The 26,139-nt window shown below is 42.6% G+C and overlaps 1 protein-coding gene across 2 annotated transcripts in view; it reads right to left on the bottom strand.

The window, feature by feature from the left end:
• Nucleotides 1–26,139, bottom strand: part of PCGF3 (polycomb group ring finger 3) — a gene marked incomplete at its 5' end in the record, with an annotated part of 166,123 nt that overhangs the window by 20,559 nt on the left and 119,425 nt on the right. The window contains one exon of one of the 2 annotated variants that reach the window (XM_082301806.1): nucleotides 20,005–20,100. The exons of the other annotated variant lie outside the window; for it this stretch is intronic. Within the exon in view, the coding sequence (XP_082157932.1) occupies nucleotides 20,080–20,100 (21 nt within the window). The 3' untranslated portion in view covers nucleotides 20,005–20,079. Of the gene's footprint in view, nucleotides 1–20,004; nucleotides 20,101–26,139 lie in introns of those variants that run through there. 2 annotated transcript variants of the gene reach the window in all.

Genomic DNA, 26,139 nt, shown 5'->3' with positions numbered 1-26,139 from the left:
AGACACTCCAGCAGCTCACCCTGGTCCTCACATCAAATGGCTGGGCAGTCCCACCTTCTATCAGAATTGACAGCATCCTAGCAATCCTGTACAATCCCGTACAATCAGGCAAACAAGCAAATGTGAGGGTTCATGTTTGAAAACAAATATTCCCAGGGATATGTATTTGGCTGTCTCTAGGTACCTTAATCACCACACAAGTTCCATAAATGCTGTTATATCAACAATTTCTGCAATATTCAGGCAGTTTTTTCTCTGTCTATGTATGTGTATGTGTGTGTATGAAGAATTATATGTCAGCTATCTATAATTTGTTGTTTACTTTGCATTTAAATGTAGATGTGCTTAAGGTGAAAGTTTTGTTGTGCCCTGCTCAAGGTCCTTTGGTAGTGTTGCAGCAGCACAGTAAGGTGGGCACTGTGGAAGTGATAAGTGGCAAAGTATTGGAAAAGCGATAGAAGCCCAGAAACTGCCAGCAGCAGTGTTCCTTACCTGACCATAAAACTCACATCTCCCATGAGATTTTTTTGCTTGAAATAACCATGCAAAAAGTCTTCCATGTCATCCCTCTCCAAAACCTGTTGTTAACAAATAGAAATAAAAAGCCATTCTGAGGTGACTCTCCATATTGTCTCACAGACAGCACTACCAGTGTGGTGAGCTATGCCCATGTGCCCCTGAGGCTGTGGGATGAGGGAAGACAGTGTCAGGTTGGCTGCTCAGCACAGGGCCCATGTAATAATGCTAGTTTTTTGGAACCATTAATAGGCTCCTTTACTCCAGCCTGCAGAGAAGTATGAGGTGACTCACAGCTGGGAAAGTAATGGTAGGGTCCAGCTCACCAAGCACAGTGCCACATGCCAAAAGCAGGCTCTGAAATGGCAGTAAGGTACCCACCTTACTATTTACACATCCTACTCTCTTCACCTGGTGCTGAAGAACATTACCAGTCTGACATTGAGTTTGATCAAAAGAGGTGCTTCAAACAAAGTATATTAAACCCATATAAATAGGTGTGGAGTGTGTGTATGTATGTATGTATGTATGTATAAATAAATAAATATTTTTATTATTATTTTGTATTTGAGAAAAATGGATTAAAACTGCAATAAACAGCAATGATGTATCCTTGCACATTCATTGTTTAATTATGTGACAGGATTAATTTTTAAACTTTCCAGGCTTTATTGTTCTGTTCTTGCTCTATCATTAGACTGCAAATGCAGAATGGTGGAAGGGACTCAGCAGACACCCCGCAGGGCAAATACAAATGTGCAGCAGGGCTCTCATGTTATACTAGGCATAAACAAGAGGTTTGCTTCTCTTGATTGTACCATTTTTTAGAATGTAGTCTGAGAAAAAGACATGAAAACACTTCCCAGGACAAGATGTTCCTGCTACTTCTCATTACTCCAAGTTGAAATTCTGTCTTTCATCAGTGCAAAAATACCTGTATGTCAGTTGTGGTTGAAGCCCAGCCACTAAGCAGCACACATCCATGCACTCAGACAGTGTGTTGTGGGAGAATAAAAGTGAGAAAACTCATGGGTTCCAATAAAGGCAATTTAACATGGGAAGCAAAAGCCACAAACACAAGCAAAGGAAAACAAGGAATTCATTCACCATTTCCCAAGGGCAGGCAGGTGTTTTGCATCTCCAGGACAGCAGGGCCTCATCACACCTCACAGTGATTTGGGAAGACAAATGCCATAACTCTGAACATCCTCTCCTTCCTCCTTCTTCCCTTCAGCTTGAAATACTGAGGACGATGGTCTGGAACATCCGTTTGGTCAATCTGGGTCACCCATCCTGACTGTGTCTTCTCCCAACCTCCCATGCACCCCCAACTTCCTCAAAAGCTTGACAGTATGAAGAGCAGAAAAGGCCTTGTATAAGCTCTGCTCATCAATAACAAAAACATCTCTATATTATCAACCCTGTGTTCAGCACAAATCCAAACACAATCCATACTAGACACGTGAAGAAAATTACCTCTAGTCCAGACAAACCCAGAACAAAGTCTCACGCAATGTCTGTGTCAAAGCAGCTGTTCTGCCTATCAGGGTGGATAAGGACAGAGGAACTGAAAAAAAGGAAGAAACTGTCACTGTGGTGATGACCTGTCCCTCAGGTGTCCCTCTATGTATGTCCAGATGTGTGATTTTGAAAACCACAGACAAAACTCACAGCCACACTTGTGCTTTTTGAGTTTTTTTACACCTTCCACACACAGGTACCAATCTGGTTTGGAAACTTGAGGGATTGTCTAAAAGTCAAAGTTTATTCTTCGTGATTTGGCCACCTGTTTGTAGACAAGCACTTCCAACACATGCAGCCTGGTCACAACTGCAGTGCCAGCCTTCGTAGTTGCTTCTGTTTCTCTATACAGACTCTTGATGTATCCCCTTCCTACCCCAATACACTAAGGAAAAGCAGCAGCTGTGGGTAAGAGAGAGGAGGCAGCAACCCTTGGAATAGTAGTAGGAAATGCACAGCATGTAGAACCAACAGCTGTCCTACAAGTACAAGGCCGTAAGAGGAAAGAACTAAGTCTGAGAGAGCAGTTTTGAGAATATTGGGGCAGTCAAGCCACAGGAATGAAAGGAAAAAGGATAGAACCTGACACTCCAGCCAGAGACCTGTGCTTTTGAGACAAACAGGAAGAGACGGGGACTGTGCTGACATTAGAAGGTTGCTGCAGCATACCACGGTGCTTGACATTGACTGTCCTTGCTTTCCTCTCATAAAACAATTGCAGCAGATCCTTTTTTTTCAATCTAATCCTACCATTCAGCCTGATATTCTCCCTCTCTCCAGTCTCTGTATCTCCTCTGAAATAATATCTCCATTTCTGTGGCAGAGCTACAGCTGTGTGCCTACAGTCAAAGGGCACATATTTATTCCTGAGCTGGGTAGTTATGGAAACAGTGGTATAAACTATGTTCCTGTATGCATATTTATTACATTTCACTTTCCTTTTAATGAAGAATAAAATAGTACAATGTTGCTTGCTTCAAGGATCCAGAACATTCTCCTGTATCCTGACAGTCCATGTGCAAATATGGGACTATTTAGACTTTCCTGATGATTTTGCACCACAGTTTTCAAACGGTGCTGTAATCCAAAACCTGCAGTACTTGCCAAAACTACAGTCACCAGGAAAGTCAAGGCAGAGGTGCAACAGAGCAGAGAAGATATATAGTCGATCCAAAAGGATGCACACAAAAAGGAGATTTGCTTTTGAGTAGAGGTGCAGAAGTCAGCACATACTCCCTCACCATGCAGCCAAAGCAATACTTTTGGCAAGGTCACTACTCTCCTCTCTGTCTTGTGTGTCCTAACACTAGCTGAGTCTACTTATTTATACTGGTATTACACCAGATCTTATAATCTCCATACCACAGTAAAATATGAAAATAAGGCTCTGATCATATCACAGGACAACAGTGCATATGCAATGACCATGTGCTGAAAACTGAACTGCGTGCACCCACCTTTCCTATTTCTTCCAGAGGTCATCCCAATTTTAAATCTAACATTGATGATTGTAGAGGCCTTTTCCAACCTTAATGGTTCTGTGATCCCATGATCTCTGAAAAAATAGCCTCCAAAGATTGCATGGTTTGGGCCTCTGGTATGTACAAGCTCACATAAAAACTACTCACTTTATAAAACATAATTTCCTGACAGATACTAATTTCCCTTGATTTTTCTGAGAGCAAGGAGATAAGCCTGGCACTCCTCTGCACCACAACACAAATCAGCGCAGCTGCCACCAACAAATGCAGCCCCATTTCCCCTGAAAACAGTCCTGACATGTCTATGCCCCAGAGACACACAGGAGAGAGTTTAATTCAATTCGCCCACAAAGGCCAGTACTGGGAAGCTCTATGAACACTCTACAGTGCTTCCTCAGAAGCATCAGAGTGAAAATTTCCAATCAAGTATTCAGTACACAAAACTTAGCTGTGAGTAGCTTCTGTAAGTGATTGGTACCTTGACTGCAGAACGGATGAAAGCTTTCCCACCTGAAAATACTGGGCCATGTACAAGCAGGGGCAGAGCCACTCTGTTTCTGCAGTCCTGAACTGTAGAGAAGCTCTACAGAGAACACAGCACAACACAACACCTCTCTTATTCTTGTACCTATCACATATTGCTTCCCAGACAAAATGAATCAGATTGAAATGTGAGTGGATGCTCTCTGTCTTGAACTGCCATTATGCAGTAAAACATTACAAGGCGAGAGACTAAACTGGAAACATTGCAGAAAATCTATTTTTATCAGGAAGGACTGCCTCACCTCTAATGCCAAATCAGCCTTGCTCAGATTTCAAGCCTTCTTCAGAGCTTCTTCCACAATTCAGCCACATCCTAGTCAAATGGTGGTGATTTCAGGCCTTGCCTGGCTGTTGTGTTAAAGCACTGACTCGTAAATAGTTAAAATATTATTATGCTTTATAAAGGTTACATATTAACCATTAAAATGTGGCTTAATATTATTTAAATGTCTGAGAAACTATATATGAACACAATTTAAATAGAGTATCTTCAGAAGACCCAAGAAGTATTCACCTATTTAAGTATCTATAAAATACACATGTAAGCATATCTTATTTCCAATAGCTGAGTACACCTTGGTTTTTTGTAAATAAATGCCTGGGAACTGAACTGGCTGGCATCCATTAAGCTTATTTAACATGGAGAACTGAGTCTGAGACACTGTCTCCTAACCAGACAATGTAGAATCATAGCACATTTCAGGCTGAAAAACAGCCTTAAATCACCAAGTTCAAATTGGCCTCATGGAATCCTCACTCAGGTTTCCTTTAGTATTGTCCTTTTTGATATGCATTACTAAGATATAAATATCCAAGCATCTCTGGAAAATTCGGGTGGAGCAGCTTTTCTGCTGGGTGAATGTACCACAGAAGAGAAAGGACTGTGACTGAGATAACACAAATCACATGGCCATTTTTCAGATACCCACTTAAGAATGGTAACAATTCCTTGCTTACAGTGCCTGTTAGAAGTCTGGATGGATGCAGATACATCCAGCCAAACAAGTTTGCATTACCCACTGTAGCAATGGAAGGCATCTGATTTTACTGGGAACACAAGTTCTGGGAATATTGAGAATTAAGTCCTGTATTTCTGACAAGACACTATCTACATGTAGCAGTAATGACTCCTCTATAGTCTTGCATTTAGGAGCAATGGTATGGCTGCTCTCAGGGTTGAGAACAGAAGTGGAGAAGATTTTGACTGTTCTCAAACTTGTTTGTATTTCTCAATAATTGTGTGGATGAAAACAGCTGAAAAGGGGTGACGCAGAAATATAACACTAGTGAGACCTATTAGTAGGAGATAATGGTAATAAAGGGAAATTAAGCAAATCTACACAGTGTAGGGGAGAGCTTCAGGTGCAGATAAACATCTCAACAACTCTGGGATGAGGTCAGACAGGAAAACCATGCTGCAGAAATAAATCACTGTAAATGGAGGCTGACTGGCAGTCAATTCTACCAAAACTTCTCTGAGAAAGAAACGTCTCCAAAGTAGAGACTTTTGGCACAAAGTGGAAAGGCACCTTGGACAAGGGTATTTCCATATTTCTATTTCTTTGCATAAGTGTCTGCAGCCTCATTTTGAAATAACAGACCCATAAATAGACCTCCAGGCTAACCTGGATGGGACTCTTTATCAGAATCCTTGTATTCCAGGCGCAGTGTTTTTCCAGATTTGTTAAGGTTGTTGTGTCTGATGATACATGGAAACCCTGCTGCCTCCTTTCCAGACTTCTGAAACTTTTTTATAAACCTATCAAATCAGGAGCTCTACCAAGACACTGCAGTATAGCAACTCTGCATGAAGCAGAAGAAGACCAGGCTGTCACCTGGCCTACAGGCAAGCCAATAGTACAGCACAGTGAAGATGGGAGCACTTTTAAAGAGGAAGAAGGAACCATGCACAATTTGTGCTTTTATCATACATACCTCATGGCTGCTTGGATTCGTGTCTTGCCCTAATCACTTATTTTCTAGACAAAGCAAATGCACCAGTGTTCCTTTGTCTGGATTTCAAAGTAGATTTGAGCAGATATGAAACTTTCACTTAGGACAGAGACAACAAGGGTTACCCAAAGAAGTTTCAGGAGAGAAGCCCAGGAGACAACTGGCAAAATAAGGACAAGAGCAAATAGCACCAAAAGAATTGAGCTCGAAGAGTATATAAGACCTGACTCAATTTTAAGGAAATGATGTACAGCACACCAATGCTGTTTCATGGCACAAAGTTTCCAATATAAACAAGTTTGTTCTGTATCTGGGAAAAGATGGTGAGGGGATGATAACTTTCTTGATTTCTGGTGCCCAATCAAGGGCTGAGTATAAAATATTTTTTTCTATTCATAGTGACTCAGACTTGAGTCTCTTGCTTTCATCTAACTGAGAGAAACATTTTATTAAAAGTTTAAAACAATTCTTCTTTGAAACCTCTGTCCTTTTATCAGCTTGGCTGAAATCAGCTGACAAGTTCAATATTTTCAAAGGGAACAGAAAATTAGTATAGTTTTTCTGCACATATCCATATATTATTTCATCACCTTTCTCCTCTAGAAAGCCTGGTTTAAAATATTCATTTATTTATAAATTATGTACTAAATTATTTCTAATGTAGCATGCAATGTATTTAATTATAATTAAAGATTAATATAATGTTAAAAAGAAGCACATTAAAAATAGCATCTGAAGCACTGAAAGTGTAAAGCATTTAAACAAGGTTGCCACAAAACAACATCCTGTGTTGCTACTGAATGTTAAGAGCTATTGTGTATTACTGCTTGCAAGCCTTTTCTTTGATACTAAATTTGGGAACTTCCTTTGCTGAAGGACAATGGAAAGAAGGTTGGATGAACTGGCCTGGATATCTTCTCTGCTGTTGTTTCTTGCAGGATTGACTCTGTCTTCCTTGACGACAAGACAAATACATGAAGGACAAAGAAAAGCCCAAGTACCATGGAAAATACAGCTTCTGTGGCACCAAGTGACCAGCTTTGTTGAACCCCTGTGCTGATTGTCTCAGGCTTTGCATAAGATTGCTGTCCTCACACACAGCCTTAAAAATAATTAAATTAACTGTAAACTTAGCTACACACAAGCTGTGTTGACTGCACAGCCTCTGCCAAGCAGAGAACAGATATTAAACAAGGTTTTGCTAGCCGAAGCAAGTCCTCTGTACCTGTATGCTGTGTCAGATGCACAACACCTTTTATCCAAAAGGTGTCAAAGCACTGCAAACCTAAGCCCAAATCAATATTATCTACAGCAGGGTGCATCAACTACAGCTTAGGCACCGCTGTGAATAAAGAGGGGAAAATGGAGGTGGAGAGAACGGTAGTGAAGCCAAGCAGACAAAAATAATTTCTCTCTTTCCCAGGTTACTAGTCCAGGATATCTACTCTACTGGATCCTCTCTAGTTAGAAATCATTATTTAGGACAAAGCGGGGGGTGGGGGGGGGAGTGAAGGAGAAGAAAAAAAAAGATAAAAACCTGGTTTGGTTTGGTTTGGTTTTTTCTGAAGACCATGCTCCTAAAAACAAATTCTGTAACTTGGACATTCAGCAGTTTCTCTGGTTCAGTGAGTTAAGCAGAAGACCTCATTGTCCAGTTGAGGTCAAGGGAACATTATTCAAATAAAATGTGTAATTGGCTGGGCAAAATATTTTCACAAGAATGAAACTGCACTGTATTACAGGAACCAAATATTGCAGAGAGTACCTATCTTGCTTTTGAAACAGGTGACATGATCAGATACAGAAAAAGCAGGCATCTTGTTTCAGCTTCATCAGCAGACTTAATTTCTTTTCCTGGTGTACTCCTCTACTTTCTTGGTCTAATCTCTCTCATCCTGCAATCCTCCTCCTGTCCTGTTCTTTTTCAAAAGAGGAACCAGTTGTTAATTATAGAATTGAAGAATCAATAGAATGACACAGTAGTTTGGGCTGTCAGGGTCTTTAAAGAAAATTTCCCACCCCCTACCATGGGCAGGGTTGTTATCCACCAGCTCAGTTGGCCAGGGCCCCATCCAACCTGATCTTGAGCACTGCGAGGGATGGTCATCCACAACTTCTCTGAGCAGCCTGTTACTGTGTCTCTCCACCCTCTCAGTACAGAATTTCCTCCTAATATCTAATTTAAACCTGTCCTCTTTTCATTTAAAGGCATTGCCCTTTGTCCTGTCACTACCTTATAAAAAGTTCCTCTATTTTTTTATTAGACCATTTAAATATTGGAAGGCCACAATGAGGTCCACCCTCCCCAAATCTTCTCTTCTGCAGGCTGAAATAACCCCAACTCTCTCAGCCTGTCTTCATCGAAGAGATGCTGCATTCCTCTAATCATCTTCAGGGACCTCCTCTGGACCTGCTCCAAGAGGCCCATGTTTTTCCTACGCTGACAACCCCAAAGCTGGATGCAGTACCCAAGGTGGGGTCTCACGATACCAGAATAGAGGGGGGCAGAATCCCCTCTCTCACTCTGCTGGCCACACTGTTTGGTGCAGCCCAGGATAAAATTGGGCTTGTGGCTGCAAGTGCAGATGGCTGGGTTGTGTCCAACCTCTCATCCACAAGAACCCCCAAATCCTTCTCCACAGGGCTCTTCTCAGTGAGCTCATCTCCCAGTCTGTATTTGTGTCTGGGATTACCCTGATCCATGTGCAGCACATGGCACTTGGACTTGTTGACCTTCATGAAGTTCATGGGCCCAATTCTCATGTTTATCCAGGCTCCTCTGGATGGCATCCCATCCTTCTGTTGTGTCAGCTGCACACTCAGCTTGGTGTCATCTCCAAATCTGCTGAGGGTGCACTCAATCCCCCTGTCTGTGCCATTGATGAGGATATTGAAGAGCACTGGTCCCAGGAGAGCCCTGATGGACATCACTTGTCACCAGCTTCCACCTGGATGTAGTGCCATTGACCACAACTCTCTGGCTGCATCCATCCAGCCAATTCCTCATCCAATGAATAGTCCATCTATCAAATCCATGTCTCTCCAATCTGGAGATAAAGATTGATGTGGGACCATATCAAAGTCCTTACCAAAGTCTAGGTAGGTGACATCCATCAGTTTTGTCTTGTCAACCATTGCAATCACTCCATCATAAAAAGTCTCCAGATTGGTCAGGCATGATTTGCCCTTAGTAAAGCTGTGCTGGGTGTCTCAGATCACCTCCTTGTCTTGCACGTGCATTGACATTGATTCCATGAGGTTCTTCTCCATCATCTTCGCAGGCACAGAAGCTTACTGGTCTGTAGTTCCCTGCATCTTCCCTTCTCCCCTTTCTAAAATAAGAGTGATATTTCCCTTTTTCCAGTCACCAGGGACTTCACCTGACCACTGTGACTTTTCAAATATAGTGTAGAACGTTTTGGTAGCAATATCAGGCAGTTCCCTCAGGACGCTGGGATGCACCTTGTGCCTATTCAGTTTCATCTGGTGGTCTTGAACCTGCTCCTTGCTTATGGTGGGAGGGACTTCATTTCCCCAACCCCCACCTGGAGGTTCAGGGACTTGAGAGAAGTAGGAAGCATGACTGCCAGTGAAGACTGAGGCAAAGAACTCATGGGGTACCTCTGCCTTCTCCAGATCCTTTTTCACCAGTTCTCCCTTCTCATTTGTTGGGGGGTACACTCTCCTTGGCCTTTCTTTTCTGACTCATGTACATATAGAATTTCTTCTTGTTATTCTTTACATCCCTTGCCAAGTTCTGTTCCATTTATGTCTTAGCATTGCTGACCCCATCCCTATACATCTGAACAATATCCCTGTACTCTCCCTAGGCTACATGTCCCTGGTTCCACTCTCTGTGTATTTCCAGATCAATAGACTCCCCTTCATATAATAGGAACTTTTAGAGACTTAAATAAAGCCAAGAATTAATAAACAGTAATTATGCACAAAGTACAGAACCATGGCAGCAGCGTTCACATTAGCATTTCCCAGCTTTCAAGTGCCCACCCATGCAACATTTATACACTTTTAACACTGGTTTTTAAAATTGTTTATGAAGCACTTTGCACATAAAAAGCCCCTGTTAAAATGGCACATATTTATTATTAATAATAATAAGGCAGGTGCAGCAGCAGGCAAGCACAATTGCCTTTTTGAGGATCACAACAAAACCAAAAAAGTGTTTGAAGCTCTAGCTCTAACAGAAATAAATATAAACCCTTTGGTGACAAATTCTTGGCTCAACACTAAAAAAAAGTATAAGAAAGCCAGAGTGGCATGGGAAACAGCTATGCATGGAGGAGATGCTGGCTAATGTCCGGTACATTTGGGATACTTGATGGTCCATGATAATGAAAGCTTTATAATGACTAAATGGGAAGCAGAATTTCTAAGTCCCTGTGCACTGTGAAATAAACAAGCATGGGATGGTATGTTATTTTAGCTGACACAAGAAAAGCAGCAAAAGAAAAACAGCAGGAGATTTCTCTTGCACAAGCTAACAAGAAGCAAGTCAGTACCTTTCCTACAAATCCAGTCAACACGTCCACTTCTTCTCTTACTCCCAGGAAGCAACATGTGAGAGATGGCTATACTAGAGACTCATGAACAATGTCTCTCTCCTCTTAGTCTGCTCAACGGAGAAAATTGTGTCATCTCTGATACTTTCATCCAGTCCTTCCTCATAGCCCCAGCCATCTGCTGAAGACAAGCAGACAAAGAAGAGTCCAGGCATCTGTAGACCACCTCACCCCATGCTGGCCAAGTGAAGGGCAAAGCTGGCTTCTGCTCACCTTCCCGGTCCTTTCCGGACCTTAGCAAAAATAACACAAAGGAAGAAAATGTCCTCAGTGCTTGACTGCTAGGCAAGTGTCGTGGGTTCGGTTTGTAACCGGGCGGAAACACCAATTTAGTGTAGTGGTTTGGTCCAAAATACTCATTACTGTTTATCTGCTGTGAGATAAGAATTAGGAGAAACGCAAAGCAGGCACCAAACTTGAAAGAATATAAAGAAGTTTATTAACAGACTTAAAAGAGGGAAAAAAAATTATACCATACCTTCAGAACTCTCCTCCTCCCCCCCACCTTCCTCCCTTCTCCCACTGACAATGTAAAAAGACAACCCTTAAGATGTTCAGTCTGTTTACCACTTCCATAATAACCTTGTTCAGTCCATTTAGAAAGAGAAGTCTCTTCTTGCTCATGCTATGAAAACATTATCACAACGAGACAGCCGCCCACTTTCAAATATTGTTCAGTCCATTTAGGAAGAGGAGTCTCTCTGCTCGCATGTCAGTCCCTTCCCCCGACTTGCAGCTTTTCCCGCAACTGCTTTCGAGGGTCCACTCTTGAAGTTTTTTGGGGTACAATTTTAAGGTTGAGCCGTTCAGAAACAAGAACAGAGGCCCTTCTCCTTCCTTGGGAGCAAAGGGTCTTCCTCATCTTCATCTTTAGGACTATCTCTGGGAGCATCTCTAGGAACTGAGGCTTCTCCTTTGCCATTTGGAGCAAAAGCCCTCATCTGGTCCATCTCTCCCTGTCCAAACTTCTCATGAAATTACAGCTGTGTCAGCATCTGCCTATCTCAGCGCAGGTGCTTTTGCTCACGAGTTGAACACTCCACCCCCCATATCTTCATGAAATTACAACAGGATACTCTGATATATCATAGCTTCACAACAGAATTTCAGCTTTAAGCATCTCCTCTTTCTCTTCCCTCAGGTTTTCAGCTCTTCACAGCACTAAAAGGGTTAATCTCACCTCGGCCTTGCAGCTGTGTGTCTTACCGCTGTTGGTCACCTGGCCTCTGCCGGACAGCGGTGCCGCTTTTGCTGAAATCTCGGCCGCAGTGGAGGTGGGGGGGGTTCCGAGCTGCTCTGGCTGCCCACAGCCCTGCTGGGGCTGGGGGGGTCATCCTGGAGCCGTGGCCTGGCCCGGCCTGGCCCGAGCAGGGGCCGGGCCCGATGGCCCCCACACGGGGCCCGCAGCCACCTGTGCCAGCGCCGGAAACGAGAGAGGGAGCTCTGGGGGGTTTGTCTATTCTTAAGTGTGGATCACAGAGGCAGTCACAACTTTAAGTGGCTTAAAGAATTGTCCATATTCAAACTGGCCAGCTGATAGGTTCTATCACGTCCCAGAGGAAGCTGTAAGCACCCCTTAGCAAGGACATCCCTTCCGGGACTATGCTTGCTAACCTAGGACAGCAAGGCAGTGACAAAAATCCCTATCTGAAGAGCTGAAAGGAAATGAGCAGGGACCACCGTGTGCCACACAGCTGCTGGAGCAGCAGGGCAGCTGAGATGTTATGGCTCAGGGCTAGGACAGAACCACAGGGTCACTCAGCTAGAAACATTACTGGTCACACAGTGCCATATAGTTTCATCCCCTTCCAGGGGGCTAGAGATCAAATCTATTATATAATGGCTTCATTTAGCAAGCCACAACTACACAAGCTCTGAGAGAATGGAGGGGAGCTTGTTTTATCAAGTGCCATTCTACTTTGAAGCCCTGTTCTGTCCTGGCATGCTACCCTTCTTCAGAAACTGCTCCCACAGAAGCTCTTCAAAATCCAGTTTCAGAGAGCATGTGGTTAGCTCCTGAGGACAATGGAGTGAATATTAAACAGTGTTCATCCCTGGGTTTCTGATTAATTTCCTACATCTGTGCTTGTCTAAATCAGTCTTCAAATTAGAAGCAAATATTCATAATTTCCTGCCTTTCTTTCCTCTGAATATCTAAATTCAGACTCATTGGCTGATATCTTTTCTTCTCTGCACTGGTAAGGATGCCAATGGCACTGGTAGCACATTGCACAGTGCATCTACACCTACCTCAAGCCAAAAGTCACCAGCAGTATTTCTGTGGCTCCTGACTTACCTGGGGCTACCAAGTTAAAAACAGACTGGCAGCTGTAAACAAATGGATATCAAAACTCCTTCCAGCACTTTGGATAACAGCTTCTACTGATGCCCTGGCAGGAAAAGCTAGCCAACAACATGAGGGGGACTCAGAGCAGAAATGTGGACTGAGTTACGCATCATGTACTTCTCTGAAGCTCCATGGGGATGCAAGGAAGTAAAAAAAGATCCAACACTATTTCCACCATCCAGATGTGTATAAGAGGTTCTGTAATAAGCTGGCAAAAGATACTTGAACGCTTATGGGCTTGTACTGATTACTTACATGAGATTTAGACCCTCACTGGGAAACAATCATAGACCACCACTACCACTAATAGTGAAAAGACAGTATCAGAGACCTGAACCACAAAGAATCCAACCCCAGCCTCACAGAAGTCAGACAGATTTTTTCTAATGACTTCCAAACACTCAGAAATTTTTAAGAAAAAATAATTCTGATCACTATTTTGCTAACAGTTAGCTATAGCTTTCTGTGTAAGACCTCTATAGTTCAATACAAACAGCTAACTGAGTAATAGCTGTATAACTACTACATCAGTTCTGATGTATTCTCTCTGCAGTTGGACTTCAGTGATGAAGCTTCTTCCTGGTTCTGAAAACAAAAACTGTAATGGTCTTACCCAAGAGTGTTAACTCAGATCATCTTAGCTGTCAATGCTGTTGCATAAATCTCAGCAGCGTGAGGGGATTTAGCATACCAAGGGCAGTGTTGAACAGCAGTGAATTAAGTCAAGCAGTAATATTTCTCGAAAGAACTAGATTGTAGGTCAGATATCTTCTAGCATTTTATTAATGAGCTAGAAGATAAGGGTCAACAGTGTGCTATTTAAATTCACAGAAACACTGAACTGGGAAGTGTTAACACCATCTCTGGGGTATTAGAAGTGGTATGAAACACAGATAGGAAAAAGAAATGCATGGTTCACTTGAAAATTGCCACATTCCTGCATCTCAGAAAAACATCCTGTTCTTCTGTAGACAAAGAATATTTTCTTGGGGGCACATAATTAACAAGTAGTACTTAGTCCTCCCTACAAAATGAGTTTTGGTGGAGTTTGAATACTGTTACTGTACTTAATTTGCACCTTGAGAAACATTCATGCCTGATTTTAGCTAGGATGAAGTTGGTTTTCTTAGTAGCTGGTACAGTGCTGTATTTTGGATTTAGTGTGAGAATAATGTTGATAACACACTGATATCTTAGCATTGGTAAGTAGGGCTTACTCTTTATCAAGGACATTTCAGTTTCCTGTGCTCTCCCAGTGAGCAGGTGCACAAGAGGCTGGGAGGCAACACAGCCAGGACAGCTGATCTGAACTTACCAAAATGGTATTCCATACGGCAGAACATCATGCTCAGCATAGAAAGCTGGGAGAAGAGGGGATGTCCAAAGTGATGGCATTTGTCTTCCCAAGTAACCATTACACATGATTGTGGCAGGACATCCCCTCTCTCTCATGGCTGGGGCATTTGGAAGAGATAACTCAGGCCAGATCAATAGCCCGGCAAGGAGTCAAAAAGTCCAGCAGGAGGTCAGAGAGTCCAGCAGGAGGTCACCTCCAGGCTCCTAAAAATCTGAGCACAAGCCCCAGTACACATCTTGGTATGAGAGCAGATGTGGAAAGAGATAAAAGAAAATAAACATCAGTGACCAAAAGACATGGTCCTTACGTCTATAAAAGCCCACACAAATTAACACATAGGCAGAAGTCTCTTATGCACTCATTGGAAATGTGTGAGAGGATTTCTCCCTGGAGCTGGGACGCAACTCCAGGTCACTTTCCCAGGAATTGAGAGAGAGGATTTTTCAATGTGTACTCCATAAAGATTAGAGGGTAAGAAGCATTGAATTCTAAGTTATACTATTTCTTAGCTAGTTGTAAATTTAATGGTACCTTTAACTCCATGTGTATACTAGTATCCCTTTTTTGTCTTATCCCTGTGTAGTAATAGTCTGTTTTAAGTCTTATATCTGTTAGCTTTGTGTCTATTAATAAATAATTCATTTTATAATAGACCAAATCAGATGTTATTAAAGAACTTGTGAATAAGAGTGGATTTTGGGGTGCTGACCAGCTCAATAACGTGACTGCCTGCTGCCAGAGGCCTGGGCAACAGAGAGGAGCTGATTTAAGCCCATATCATCCATTCACAACAATGATAGAGCCCTGCTTTCCTGGAGCTGGCTGAACACCTGCCTGACAGTGGGAAGTGGTGAATGGATTTGTTGTTCAGCTTTGCTGGTGTGTGTGACTTTTGCTTTCCCTAAAAAACTGTCTTTATCTCAATCCATGAGTTTTCTTACTTTCACTCTTTTGATTCTCTCCCCCATCCCACTTCGGGGGAGTGAGCAAGTGGCTGCGTGGTGCTTAGTTGCCAGCTGGGGTTAAACCATGACAGATTTTATGTACATGTAGCATTAGAGATTTTTGTTTCTGTTTTTTATTTTGCTTCTAAAGCTGTAACTGACTTTTCTCACAACAGCCAAAATTCAGGTCTTGTTTCTCTTTAGAGGGTGAACAATCTAGAGCTTAGTGAATTCTTCTTTAGACTGAAAAGAAGATACAAATATGAAAGAAACAGCTCTAAAATTTCAATTTTGTATTATTACAAGCACTTGGACTGCCCGTCATGTCTGTGGCAGCTTTCATGACCTACTACACACAGCTTACTGAAAAAACCTCAGATGTAATGTAAGGTCCCTCTTTCACAAAAAATCTGAAAATAAAAACAGGTGAGCTTTTGCCCTTCCACTCAACATTAAATTTCCGTCTTCCCTGGACTCAACCTCAGCATTTTGGTTTGACAGGTATGCTGCCCTAGTGTGATTCCTCACCTGACACTGTTTCCTGGCACCTGGAGCTGTAAGTCCTGCACTGCTGTGGGTCACACATTCATGTAAGCTGAATGGCCTGGCAAGAAACAAGCTAGAGCAATCTTTGCTTGTGTTGTCAGCAGTTACCAGGGCCATTCTTCAAAGCATAAGCAAAATGAAAGGAGTCAGGTGACAGTCACCCTTCATTACTTCTTGAAGTACCATCTGCCCCTGGCCTGCTGTCCTGGAATCATCTGGGGAATTGCTTGCAGAGCAGATCCATCATCACATCATGCAAAATGATATCCCTCAAATAACTGATGCCTTGTCAAAATATGGCAGAACCATTATGGACACGATATCCTTCTCCTGTCCTTCATGAACTCATGAAGTCAGCCCATCTTACAGGGCTAATGGCAAACTTTGGTAGAAGACACAATGTTTGGTGAAACCCTTTGTTTGCCTTTCAAGATTGTTGCAAGTACTCTTAGCCAGACAGGACTGTGCTAGTTGCTTTGCCTTCAGGATCTTCAGACCTGTTATCCCACAGGAGGATTCCTCATCAGTCTCTGTCATGCTGCAACCTCTCCAGGTCTCTTTGATCTTCAGTCAGAGCTTCCCAAGAGCAGGGCATGGAAAGCAACATTGTCCACATGCTCTGCACAGCTCTTGCTCTCAGCAAGACCTTTCTTGATGTAGGACCCCTGTTCTCTCACTCTGCCTTCATTTCTTCTTTCTCTGACTGCATAAGAAATGTTTTTCTCCTCCTCCTTTGGCACTCAGATCTGTTCTGCAGTCCGAAGAACAGTTTCACTTTGTTCCATAGGACTGTCCCTGAGCTATTCATACACATTTTCTGGATGTCAGGCTTCTCCACAATTTGGTTTGTCCTCCCATATTCTTAGAGAGTTTGATTCCCACCAAGCAGGCTTTGCCTCTGAGCAGTTTTCAGGAAGTCTCCATCAATCTCTTCCTTTTCTGGTCTAGGGAACTCCTTTCATACCCAGTCTCCCAGCTACTCCAACTGCCTTTGCTGCTCTGCCCTCCTCCTCCTGCTTCTTTCTTCTGCAAGTGTCTGTTTCTATTCCTCTTGGCACTGAATAACTCCTTCACTCATCCCAGTGCCACCTCCCATGTGTCACTCCTGCCTGAGCAGAAAGTTCACTCTGAAGCTGCACAGCTCACAGCAGAAACATGGCATACACTCGACAGCATGCACGCAAGTACTACATGAAGCAAGACACTTAAACTTGTGGGGATTGCCTATGCTGAGACTTGATGTATTAACAATAGCCAAAATGATCCAAGTTCCACCTGAGAAATACGTGACTCAGTTGCTGTCACAAACAGTATATGAATTATGTTACAAAGGAATGGGTCAGAGAGGTTCTTGTGGTAGTCAGATGTCATACATGAAATCCCTATTTGTGCTTGGTCTTTGCATATTAAGTGCTTTAAATAATTAATTTTGAGTTAATTATTTTTAAATTGAATGTTATAATTAACCCATCAGCCCAGGTACAAAAATCCAGTTCCATTATCAGTGTTTTCATTTGCTTAAAGTAGTTTATTAATAGAGTTGCACCCTTCCCAGTTAAAATTTTCCCAGTTAAAAATCACAAACTTGCCCCTTTTCAAGCTTCAAACCACTGGTACACCATAAGAGTTACCTTCCCTGTGTTTACTGTATACTTTTACAAGTGTTTTGAGGTGTGTTGGATGTATTTTAATACTTTTTGTAGGTGTTTCACTTGCATTTTGATTCCAAGGCCAAAACCCCACCCAGTCTTAATAGCCAGCAGCTATTTTTAGCTACAGAGCCATTACTCTGCAGGCAAGTCCCATGGCAACCTGAATACCTGAATTTTAATGAAAGTATTGTATTCCCTTATCTCAAACTGATACCACCCCCACCCCCCCCCACCCCCCCCCCCGACAACGATGAGCCATTGGTGGACGGAGATGATCCATCAAAGGGAAAGCACCAATCACTTTGGACCGAAAGGACTGGGGGCGGAGCAAAAACTATAAAAAGGACGAAGCCGAGAGGCGGGCCCTCTTCTCTTTTCCCCTCTTGCTCTCTCCAGACTAGCTGTGGGAGACATCAGTGCTGGGCATTAAAAGCCTTACCCCTTTTAAGGGGCTTTTAGTAATTTTTTTAAAGTCAACCCAGCACTGCAAGTTCTTTTTCTCTACCTGAGGTCTAGTGCTGTCTCAGCCAGAAGATCTCAAATCCCTGCGCTCCTGGGGCATACCATCTACTGAGCCATAGGATCCCAAATTTTTATATTTTTCTGATTTCTGTAATTTTTCCATTTTTCTGTTTTCAATAAATTAATCTTTTTAAGAGTTGTCTCATTTCTCACATCAGAGATATATTTAGCATTTTAATGTAATTTTCAGCATCTAGACTTGGACCCTGATAGTACTGAATCAGCACTGAAATAACTCTGAACAGCAAGTGCCACAAACTGGACACCTGCTAAAACACCATTTACAGAAACTCCCATTCACCATGCCAAGAAACAGAATATATCTCTCTTTGTGGGCACAGGTTCACAGCTCTGTTGTAAGCAAACATTTTAGCTCACTCACAGTTCATGAACATTCAGGCTTGTCAATCAGCAACAGGAGCAGTCCTGTGCCTGCCCACACAGCAGAGCAAACTCCAAAAGCACAGTCCACATGAATGCAGAGAGAGAAGCAGAAACAGCGGGAAGGTAACTTCATGCTTTGTACTCAGGCTATAAGACGGTGATGTACGTACTGGTCAAGTGAAACAGAGGAGCCAAATCCTGCCCCTGTCTAGCCTCAAGGACTTGCTTTTATAGGTGTGGCGGTGCATCCTCTCACCAGTCTCAAATCTCAGGCCACTTGATGATCTTGGAAATGCTCGTTAGGCCTCAGCCTTGAAGAACAGCACCTAGGCTCAGTTCCTCGAGCTTATCAAAAATACAGTCTGCTCCCAGGAACTGGTGCTATCTAATGAGTTCCTGTTTTTGGCAAACAGCATTAGAAATTTATTTCTCTTGCTTGCATAACAACCTAAGTGGAATAATATTTTTGTCACCAAAATTTCAAAGAAAGTTACCAACCTGAGTTGCAGACAGGAAGGAAAATTACTATGACTAAAGCCCACTCTCTTGCTACCCTACAAATATTGATCCTAGGTGAGACCCTTTGACCTGGACCACAGCAAACTGTGACCAGCACCTCCCTCTGAGTGGAGCCTCTCAGAATTCTAGGGTTCAGTTTGTTGTGTGCAGTTTACAGAATGATCCTCTAAAAGTCAAAGCAAGTTCAAACATCAACTTTCTGGTACTCAAATGTTTGTCTTCACAAACCTTTGTAGTGTAACAGGCAGATTTTCTGTATTTATTTTATCTGCTAACTATAAATGAGTGTCTTGTGCTTTCTCCAGACTAAGTTTACCAGGGTACTTTTGGTTTAGAACACACAGTGGTATTTTATTTCCTGTAATCATGCTCACAGACATGAAACCTTACAATTAAAATGACTGTCTCTCCAAGGAGGCCTGTAATCCACACGCCCATGTTTTTAATTTGTACTGATCTGCAGCAGCAGCAGCGAAATCTCAGTCACTGCAAAGATCTTGTAGCTTCTTTATCTATCGGTGATACTTGGAAGAACTACAGTTGTTTCGCTCCCTCCTTCCCCTTCTGCTTCAAGCACAATGAAGTGTAGTCAGTCAGAGACCAAGCTCCCTCCAGCCACACAGCTGCCATGCTTGAGAGTATAAGTGGGCCATAATGCTAGAAGTATTCTGCCAAAGAGAAAGAATTTGGGACAGGTGGAAAAATAGCAGCATTATCTGCTATTAGTGTGCAAAGCAAAAATCTGCAAGTGTAAGGCTGAGAAGGTAGAAGGCAGGCACTCATACCAAGACTGGAAAGATAGGAGCAGAATACATGGGTGTTGGTGGACATGATTTTCAAAAGCCAGCCCAGGAAACAGGCAGCTACTACGTGTCATAACTACCTGATGTAGCGCTCTGAAAAATGGGCCTGACTGAAAAATGCTGTTGATCCAGGAGAGAGACAAAAAGAGATTGTGCAGGTAACACACAGCGGAGGCAATGCTCTCCACAAAAACCTGTGCTAGATTCTCTCTCCTTCCTTTTTCCATCAGTAGAGAGTCCACTTGCAGAACTCTCTGCTAGGTCCCTCCAGAGAGTTAAATTTGCTGCTCAGAGGGAGTGAGCCAGCTCTTTTTTCTGAGAGCAAAAAAGCCAAACTTAAAAGCAGGTTTTCCATTACTCATGTGGTGGTTTGACACTGGTTGGATGAAGGTATCCACCAAAGCCACTCTATCATTCCTCTCTGCAAGTGGCCTGAGGAGAGAAAGTAAAATGAAAGGTTCATGAGTTTAGATAAGGACAGGGAGAGATCATCACTGATTACGATCAGGGGCAAAACAGACTGAACTTGGGCATATTATTTGAATTTATTAACAATTAAATCAGAGCAGGATAATGAGTAAAACAAATCTTTAAAAACATCTTTCCTCCACCCCTCCCTTTTTCCTGGGCTCTACCTCCTCCTCCCAGTGGCACAGGGAGACAGGAAATGGGTGTTGTGGTCAGATCATCACCCATTTCTGCTGCTGCTCCGGGAGAGGAGCCATTCCCCTGCTCCAGCATGGGGTCCTGCCCATGGGAGACCATTCACTGTGAACTTCTCCATGATGAGTCCATACCACGAGAAACAGTTCTTCTCTAACTGCTCCAGCTTGGGTTCCTTTCCACAGAGGGCAGTCCTTCAGGCACAGCCTGTTCCAGTGCGGGTCCCTGTAATGGTTTAGGAATGGTACTCTCCGATTTAGTTCTCCCACCGAGACTTTCCAAATCACACAGCTGCCCACTGACTCCCCCTCCCATCTCTTCTGCCCCCAATGTGGGTGGCCAGAGAGGAGAATCAGAAGCACAAAAGGCAAAGATCACGGTTTGAGATAGGAACAATTTACTGGAAACAGTACTGAGGTAAGAAAAAAATAAAAGCCAGTAACATCAAGAGTATTAATAAGAGAAATTATTAATATTTTACAGAAAGAGAGTTATATACATAAAAAATGTTCACCAAGCATGGAACAATGAAAAATAACAGTGGCCAGGTTCCCTGCCCCACCACACTTTTTGATTTTTTTGACCAGAGGCCATGCCCTCCTTCCCGAAAGTCCCTCACCTCCACCTCCAGCTGTGACTTGCGGTGGTATAGAATAACAATCTAGACATGCTCACATGGCTTCAGGTTTTGCCCCCTCACACCTACTGCAAAAGAATTAACTCCATCCTGGCTGAAACCAGGACAGTCCCCCAACAGGGTCACAAGTCCTATCAGGAAACCTGCTTCAGCATGGGCTCCTCTCTCCATGGGTCTGCAGGTCCTTGACTGGAGCCTACTCCAGGGTGGTCTTCCCACGGGGTCACAGCCTCCTTTCAGGCATCCACATGATCCAGCATGGGGCTCCTCCACACACTGCAGGTGGATCTCTGCATCCCCATGGATCCCCATGGGAAGCAGGGACAGAGCTGCTTCACCATGGTCTTCACGACGAGCTGAAGGAGAATGTCTTCTCAGTCAATTGGAGTACCTTCTCTCCCTCATTCTTCACTGTCCTTGGTGTCTGCAGAGCTCTTCCTTTCACTTTGCACTCCTCACTTCTCTGAGCACAATTACATCTGTGCGATAACCTTTTTCCCTCTAAAATATGTTACCAGAGTCATTACTACCGTCTGTGATTGGCTCTGCCCCGGCCAGCATCAGGTCTGTCCTGGAGCCATCTGGCATTACCTCTGTTGGATATGGAGGAAACTTCCAGCAGCTGCTCACAGAAGCCCCCCCTGTAGTCTCTCTGCTACCAAAATCTTGCCATGCAAATCCAATACAACTCAGTTCAGCCCTGAGATGTCTTCTGACTCAGAACTAATTTCAGATAAAAGAGAAAAATTTATCACTTCCCCAGCTCTTGCTTATCTCCTCTGTTCAATACTATGTCTTCTCTTTCCTACCAAAAGCAGGGCCTGGTCATGTTCAAGGCTTTGATATTCCTTATGCTCTGGGTATAAAATTATCATTTGCCATTAGCAGTGTACTGAATGACTTATTCAGTAGCTGTTCATGCCTGTCACCTTCCTGAGGAGATTGAACTCTCCACACACATCCCAAGAGGTCTACTGTTAAATTCACCACTTTCTCTAAATGTAGCATAAGGAATTGTTATGCCAAGAGAAAGGGCTTGCCCACGTCCGCACTAATTCAGAAGAAGTCACATGAGAACTGATTTCCAGCCCCTCTCTCTCCTTGCATCCAAAGTGCTCATTATGCAGGTACAAAGTGGATGCAGAGTCCAGCTGCATGCATTAAGTAGTTTAATGCAGATCACCTCCCTTTTGATTCACAGTGTACAGAGTTGCTCTGCATTCTTTACAGTTTTGTTTTCCCATCAGTGTCTTAAAGAGCATTGAGAAATTTCCACCTGCACTCACATTTTCCACTCTATTCTTTATTTTATGTTTCCTCCAAAGTCTTTAATTTTACATACTTGTTTGCAGTCAGCACCACTTCACAGTCTCACTTCCACTTCAGTACAATATCCAGATCATTATTAAAGCCACATACAGCTCCCTGAAAAAATGTACCACTCATTTCAGGAAAGGAAACAATCAGCACAAGAGGTATTAGTCTCATTGTCTTTTCAGTCATAGTGGATTTCTGGTTTACAATGGCCTCCTTAGAGTCTGATGTGCTTTTTGTTTCACAGCATGGTCAGCCTGAAGACAGCAAAGGGAAATATGACTAAACAGTTACAAAAGCAGAACTGCTCAATGAAATATGTATTTAAATAAAAATAAATAGATTTTGCAGAACACTGAATTAAACAAAGGAAGTATAATCTGATTCTTGTCTCTTCTCTCCCTCCAATAATTTCATTGAGTTTACCTGTTTTTACCATCTCATTTGTTTCCAAAGAAGCAGAATTTGTAACGCTGGAAGGGTGGGGTCTGGAAGTGGGTTGGATGCAGATATCAAAATTAATAGTACTAAAGCTACTAAAATTCTGATCAGGCCTCATCCTTGGATAATCAGACTTGTCTGCACTAGAAGCATTTAAATGAGACGAGCAGAAGAGTTTCCAACCATGCACAAGAAATGTTCTACATTTTAGGAGAGGTTTGTCCCACAGGCTGTTATACCTGATCAGGGATAATTGTTTTGGATGGAAAAACATTTTACTAAGGTCACCTAAATTGCCCTGGGTATATTGACTGCCTTGAAATTAGTTTCAACCTGCCCAAGTTACAGGACTGCAGCTGCAAGTGTAAATGACAAGTACTCAAAGGGGAAATAAGAATGATTCAGTAGGCAAGAGCACCCAGACACTGGTCTGAGAGTTTGTGTTCAGAAAGTGGCAAAGAAGATCAATTCTCCAGCATCAGCTCAAGCATCATGTTTTAGCATTGTTAGGTTTTCTGGCCTCTTCGAAGTAAAATTCATGCAAACCTTGGGAACAAAGTTTTCTGACAGCATATCACCTTGCCTAGACTGTGAATGGTCACCCCCAGGGTGTCATATCTGATGCCTGGTTGTAGCTCCTTACTGGGATATATTTGCCCACCACAGACAAACCCTGGTCATTAGATTCTCCGGAAGTCTTACTGAGTTCAAAAATACCTGTTGGCAGCTCCAAGCTTTTTAGAGAGAAGCTGCTGATGATAAACACTAGTCATTCCTGTATGTGAACTTCAGCACAAAAGTAAGCAGAACAAGCACTTTATGGCAGTCACAGAACTAAGAGTGGGAATAGGAAAGGAGGTTAATTCACAGCTTAATTTTTTTTTTTTTTTCAGTATATTAGTGAAATTTCAAGATCTCTGGATCTTTTTCCATTCAAAACAATGGTTTTCTTACTAAGAATCAGACTCAGTGAACAAAACAGAGAATCCTCCAATCACTATTACAAAAAATTATTTAAAGGCATTTGAAAATAAATTATTGGGATAATTAAATCTGCATTGCTTCTCAGACTGACTTCTCAAATCAGAAAGCTAGCCTAGAGACCTGTGTTTCATCACATGGTTATTCAAAGGAATTCAAATCAAATAAAGCTGTAAGAAATTAGGGTGGGTACCTCATATTAAAATTATCACTTAAGTGTTAAATTTTAGTGCTTGATTATATTGTATAACTTTTCAGGTTGCCTAACTGATACAATATAAAGACAGAGAATTGGTGAAATGCCAAGAATAACACATTATCTGAGAACAGGTTCCAGGCTCTGAATGCAAAATAGCTGTAACCAAGAGCTACGGCTGTAGATTTGTCATTTGGTGCAGAGGTTTCCAGAGGTCATACCGTAATTTGGATCAAATCTCTCTTTTAACCATAGATACATATGCAAATTCCTCCAAATCCAACCTGTTCTTCATCTGAATTAAGCCAAGAGATTTAAGCTCCTGTCTTATTTTCTGGTGTGCTTTTCCACTGTTTTATTTATAAACTGCTTCTCCTCAGGTCTTCAGATTGGCAGTTCAACAAATCAGGCAGCCCTGCTAATAACAACGTGATTTGGATATGTCAGTCAACCAGGCAGTAAAGTGAAACCAAATCCTTCCTTCTTTACAAATGTACAGCTTTTCCAGAGGGTCTTACATAACAGTTGTTCTTGGAATTTGCTGTTGATTTCACAAATATAAAATTATTTATTTTATTAACATGAGAGAGCACATCAACAACTGTATCAATACTTGATTAACATGCAAAAATAAAATTGGTAATTACAGATGTCTATTTTCACCTTTCCAGCCCAATTTGTTCTTCACAGCTCTGCAGTGGCATTGCCCTAGCTACAAACAATTGCAGAAGCCAGGAATCATGTATGAAGAAAACCTCTTATGCAGTACTGTAAGGAGACCACAATTATGTAGTCTGAAACTGATTAGGACAACAGAATAATTATATCCTGGAGAGACCCAGAGTAACTCTTCAGATCTTCCTACAAAACTATCAAGAGGGAAGTGCAAAATATCCGACTTGAGAAACAGCCACAGCATTCAGGAAGAGCATGCAGCCACCAACTCTTGCAAACTAAAAACCACTGCTACTGCAGAGCCAGTCAGCTGGAGCAATCAGGTGGGCACAGCAGGCTGAACTAATTGAGGCTTGTCGGAAACCTTCACTGCATCTGTCCTCATGAGCTAGCGCTGGTCAGTGCTTGCTCAGAACATTACTGTTCACCATGCTTCCAGAACAGAGAGGAGAGGAACAAGGTTAGATACACAACAGGCATTGAATGTATTTGTCTTGCCAGAGGCCTGTCCTAGTATTCCCAGCAACCCTCCAGCTTCACCAAGATGCACCAAGACAAGCGCTTCTCCCTTTGTGTGTGAAGCAGGTTTTCTCTTCATGAACCTGTTCTGCTGTTCTTCTGGGATCCTTACATGTGTTTTGCAAAAGCCCTTTGTCCCACGGCGACACTTACTCCCTGTCACTTGGAATACACAGTCTTAGGATCCACAGAGGACTTTTACTCAAAAAGGGACAACTGCCCTGTGAAGAGTGCTGCTATGGGATGCACTCGCTTTTCACATTAGTTACCCTCAAGAGAAAGAGCACTTACACTGTGGATTGAACTCACTGGAAGAATACTCCCTTATTGCTGCTTGACTGTTACTCAGGAATTTCATCATCTTCTTTGACTGCCAGTGATACAACCTGGTTCTGCTAAGCAGGAGATAGATGGTGGCTTATGGAAACACCTCCACTGAAATTTAGAAAACATAGCAACTCGGATTTGAATTTGTTAAGAGTCCTGCAGTGACCAGGCTTACTCCTGCCATGAAGGTCCTTGTTTGTGCATTCAAACTTCATTACAAACAGCATTTCTATGAACCTCTCCCACCACAATTCTTCATCAGCTATACTAATTTGTGTTCTTCCCTCACAGAACTAATGCAGCTAATTAGGTTGCAAATCCAAGCTCACATGCCTCTGTATCTCCCCAGTGAATACTGAGAGGACATAAAGGCAGGCAGAGAGGAACTCTCAGTCAATCTAGGCAGAAAGCTGAAAGTACTGACCACTGCAGACAGGCAGAAATATCCCAACCCATGCTTCAAAATCTCTTAATGAACTCTCAGTTTGGCCCCAAAATTCATATCCTGAAGGGTGACAGAGAAAATCCTATGATTAGTGATATAGCTAAAATCTTTTGTCCTGCAATTGCACATTGAATCCAGCTGCTTATGCTTCAGTGATACAGCCCACCACAGGGTGGGCCTTCATTGATGCAAGGATATACTACTGACATGCATTGTCAGTGATCAGAGCTCAAAAAGAGACTTACAGGAAAGGCCTGCACAGCTCAACCAAAC

The sequence above is a fragment of the Coloeus monedula genome, assembly GCF_965178545.1.
Source record: "Coloeus monedula genome assembly, chromosome: Z".
NCBI classification, from domain to species: domain Eukaryota; kingdom Metazoa; phylum Chordata; class Aves; order Passeriformes; family Corvidae; genus Coloeus; species Coloeus monedula.
This window is presented reverse-complemented; position numbering and strand designations above follow the sequence as displayed.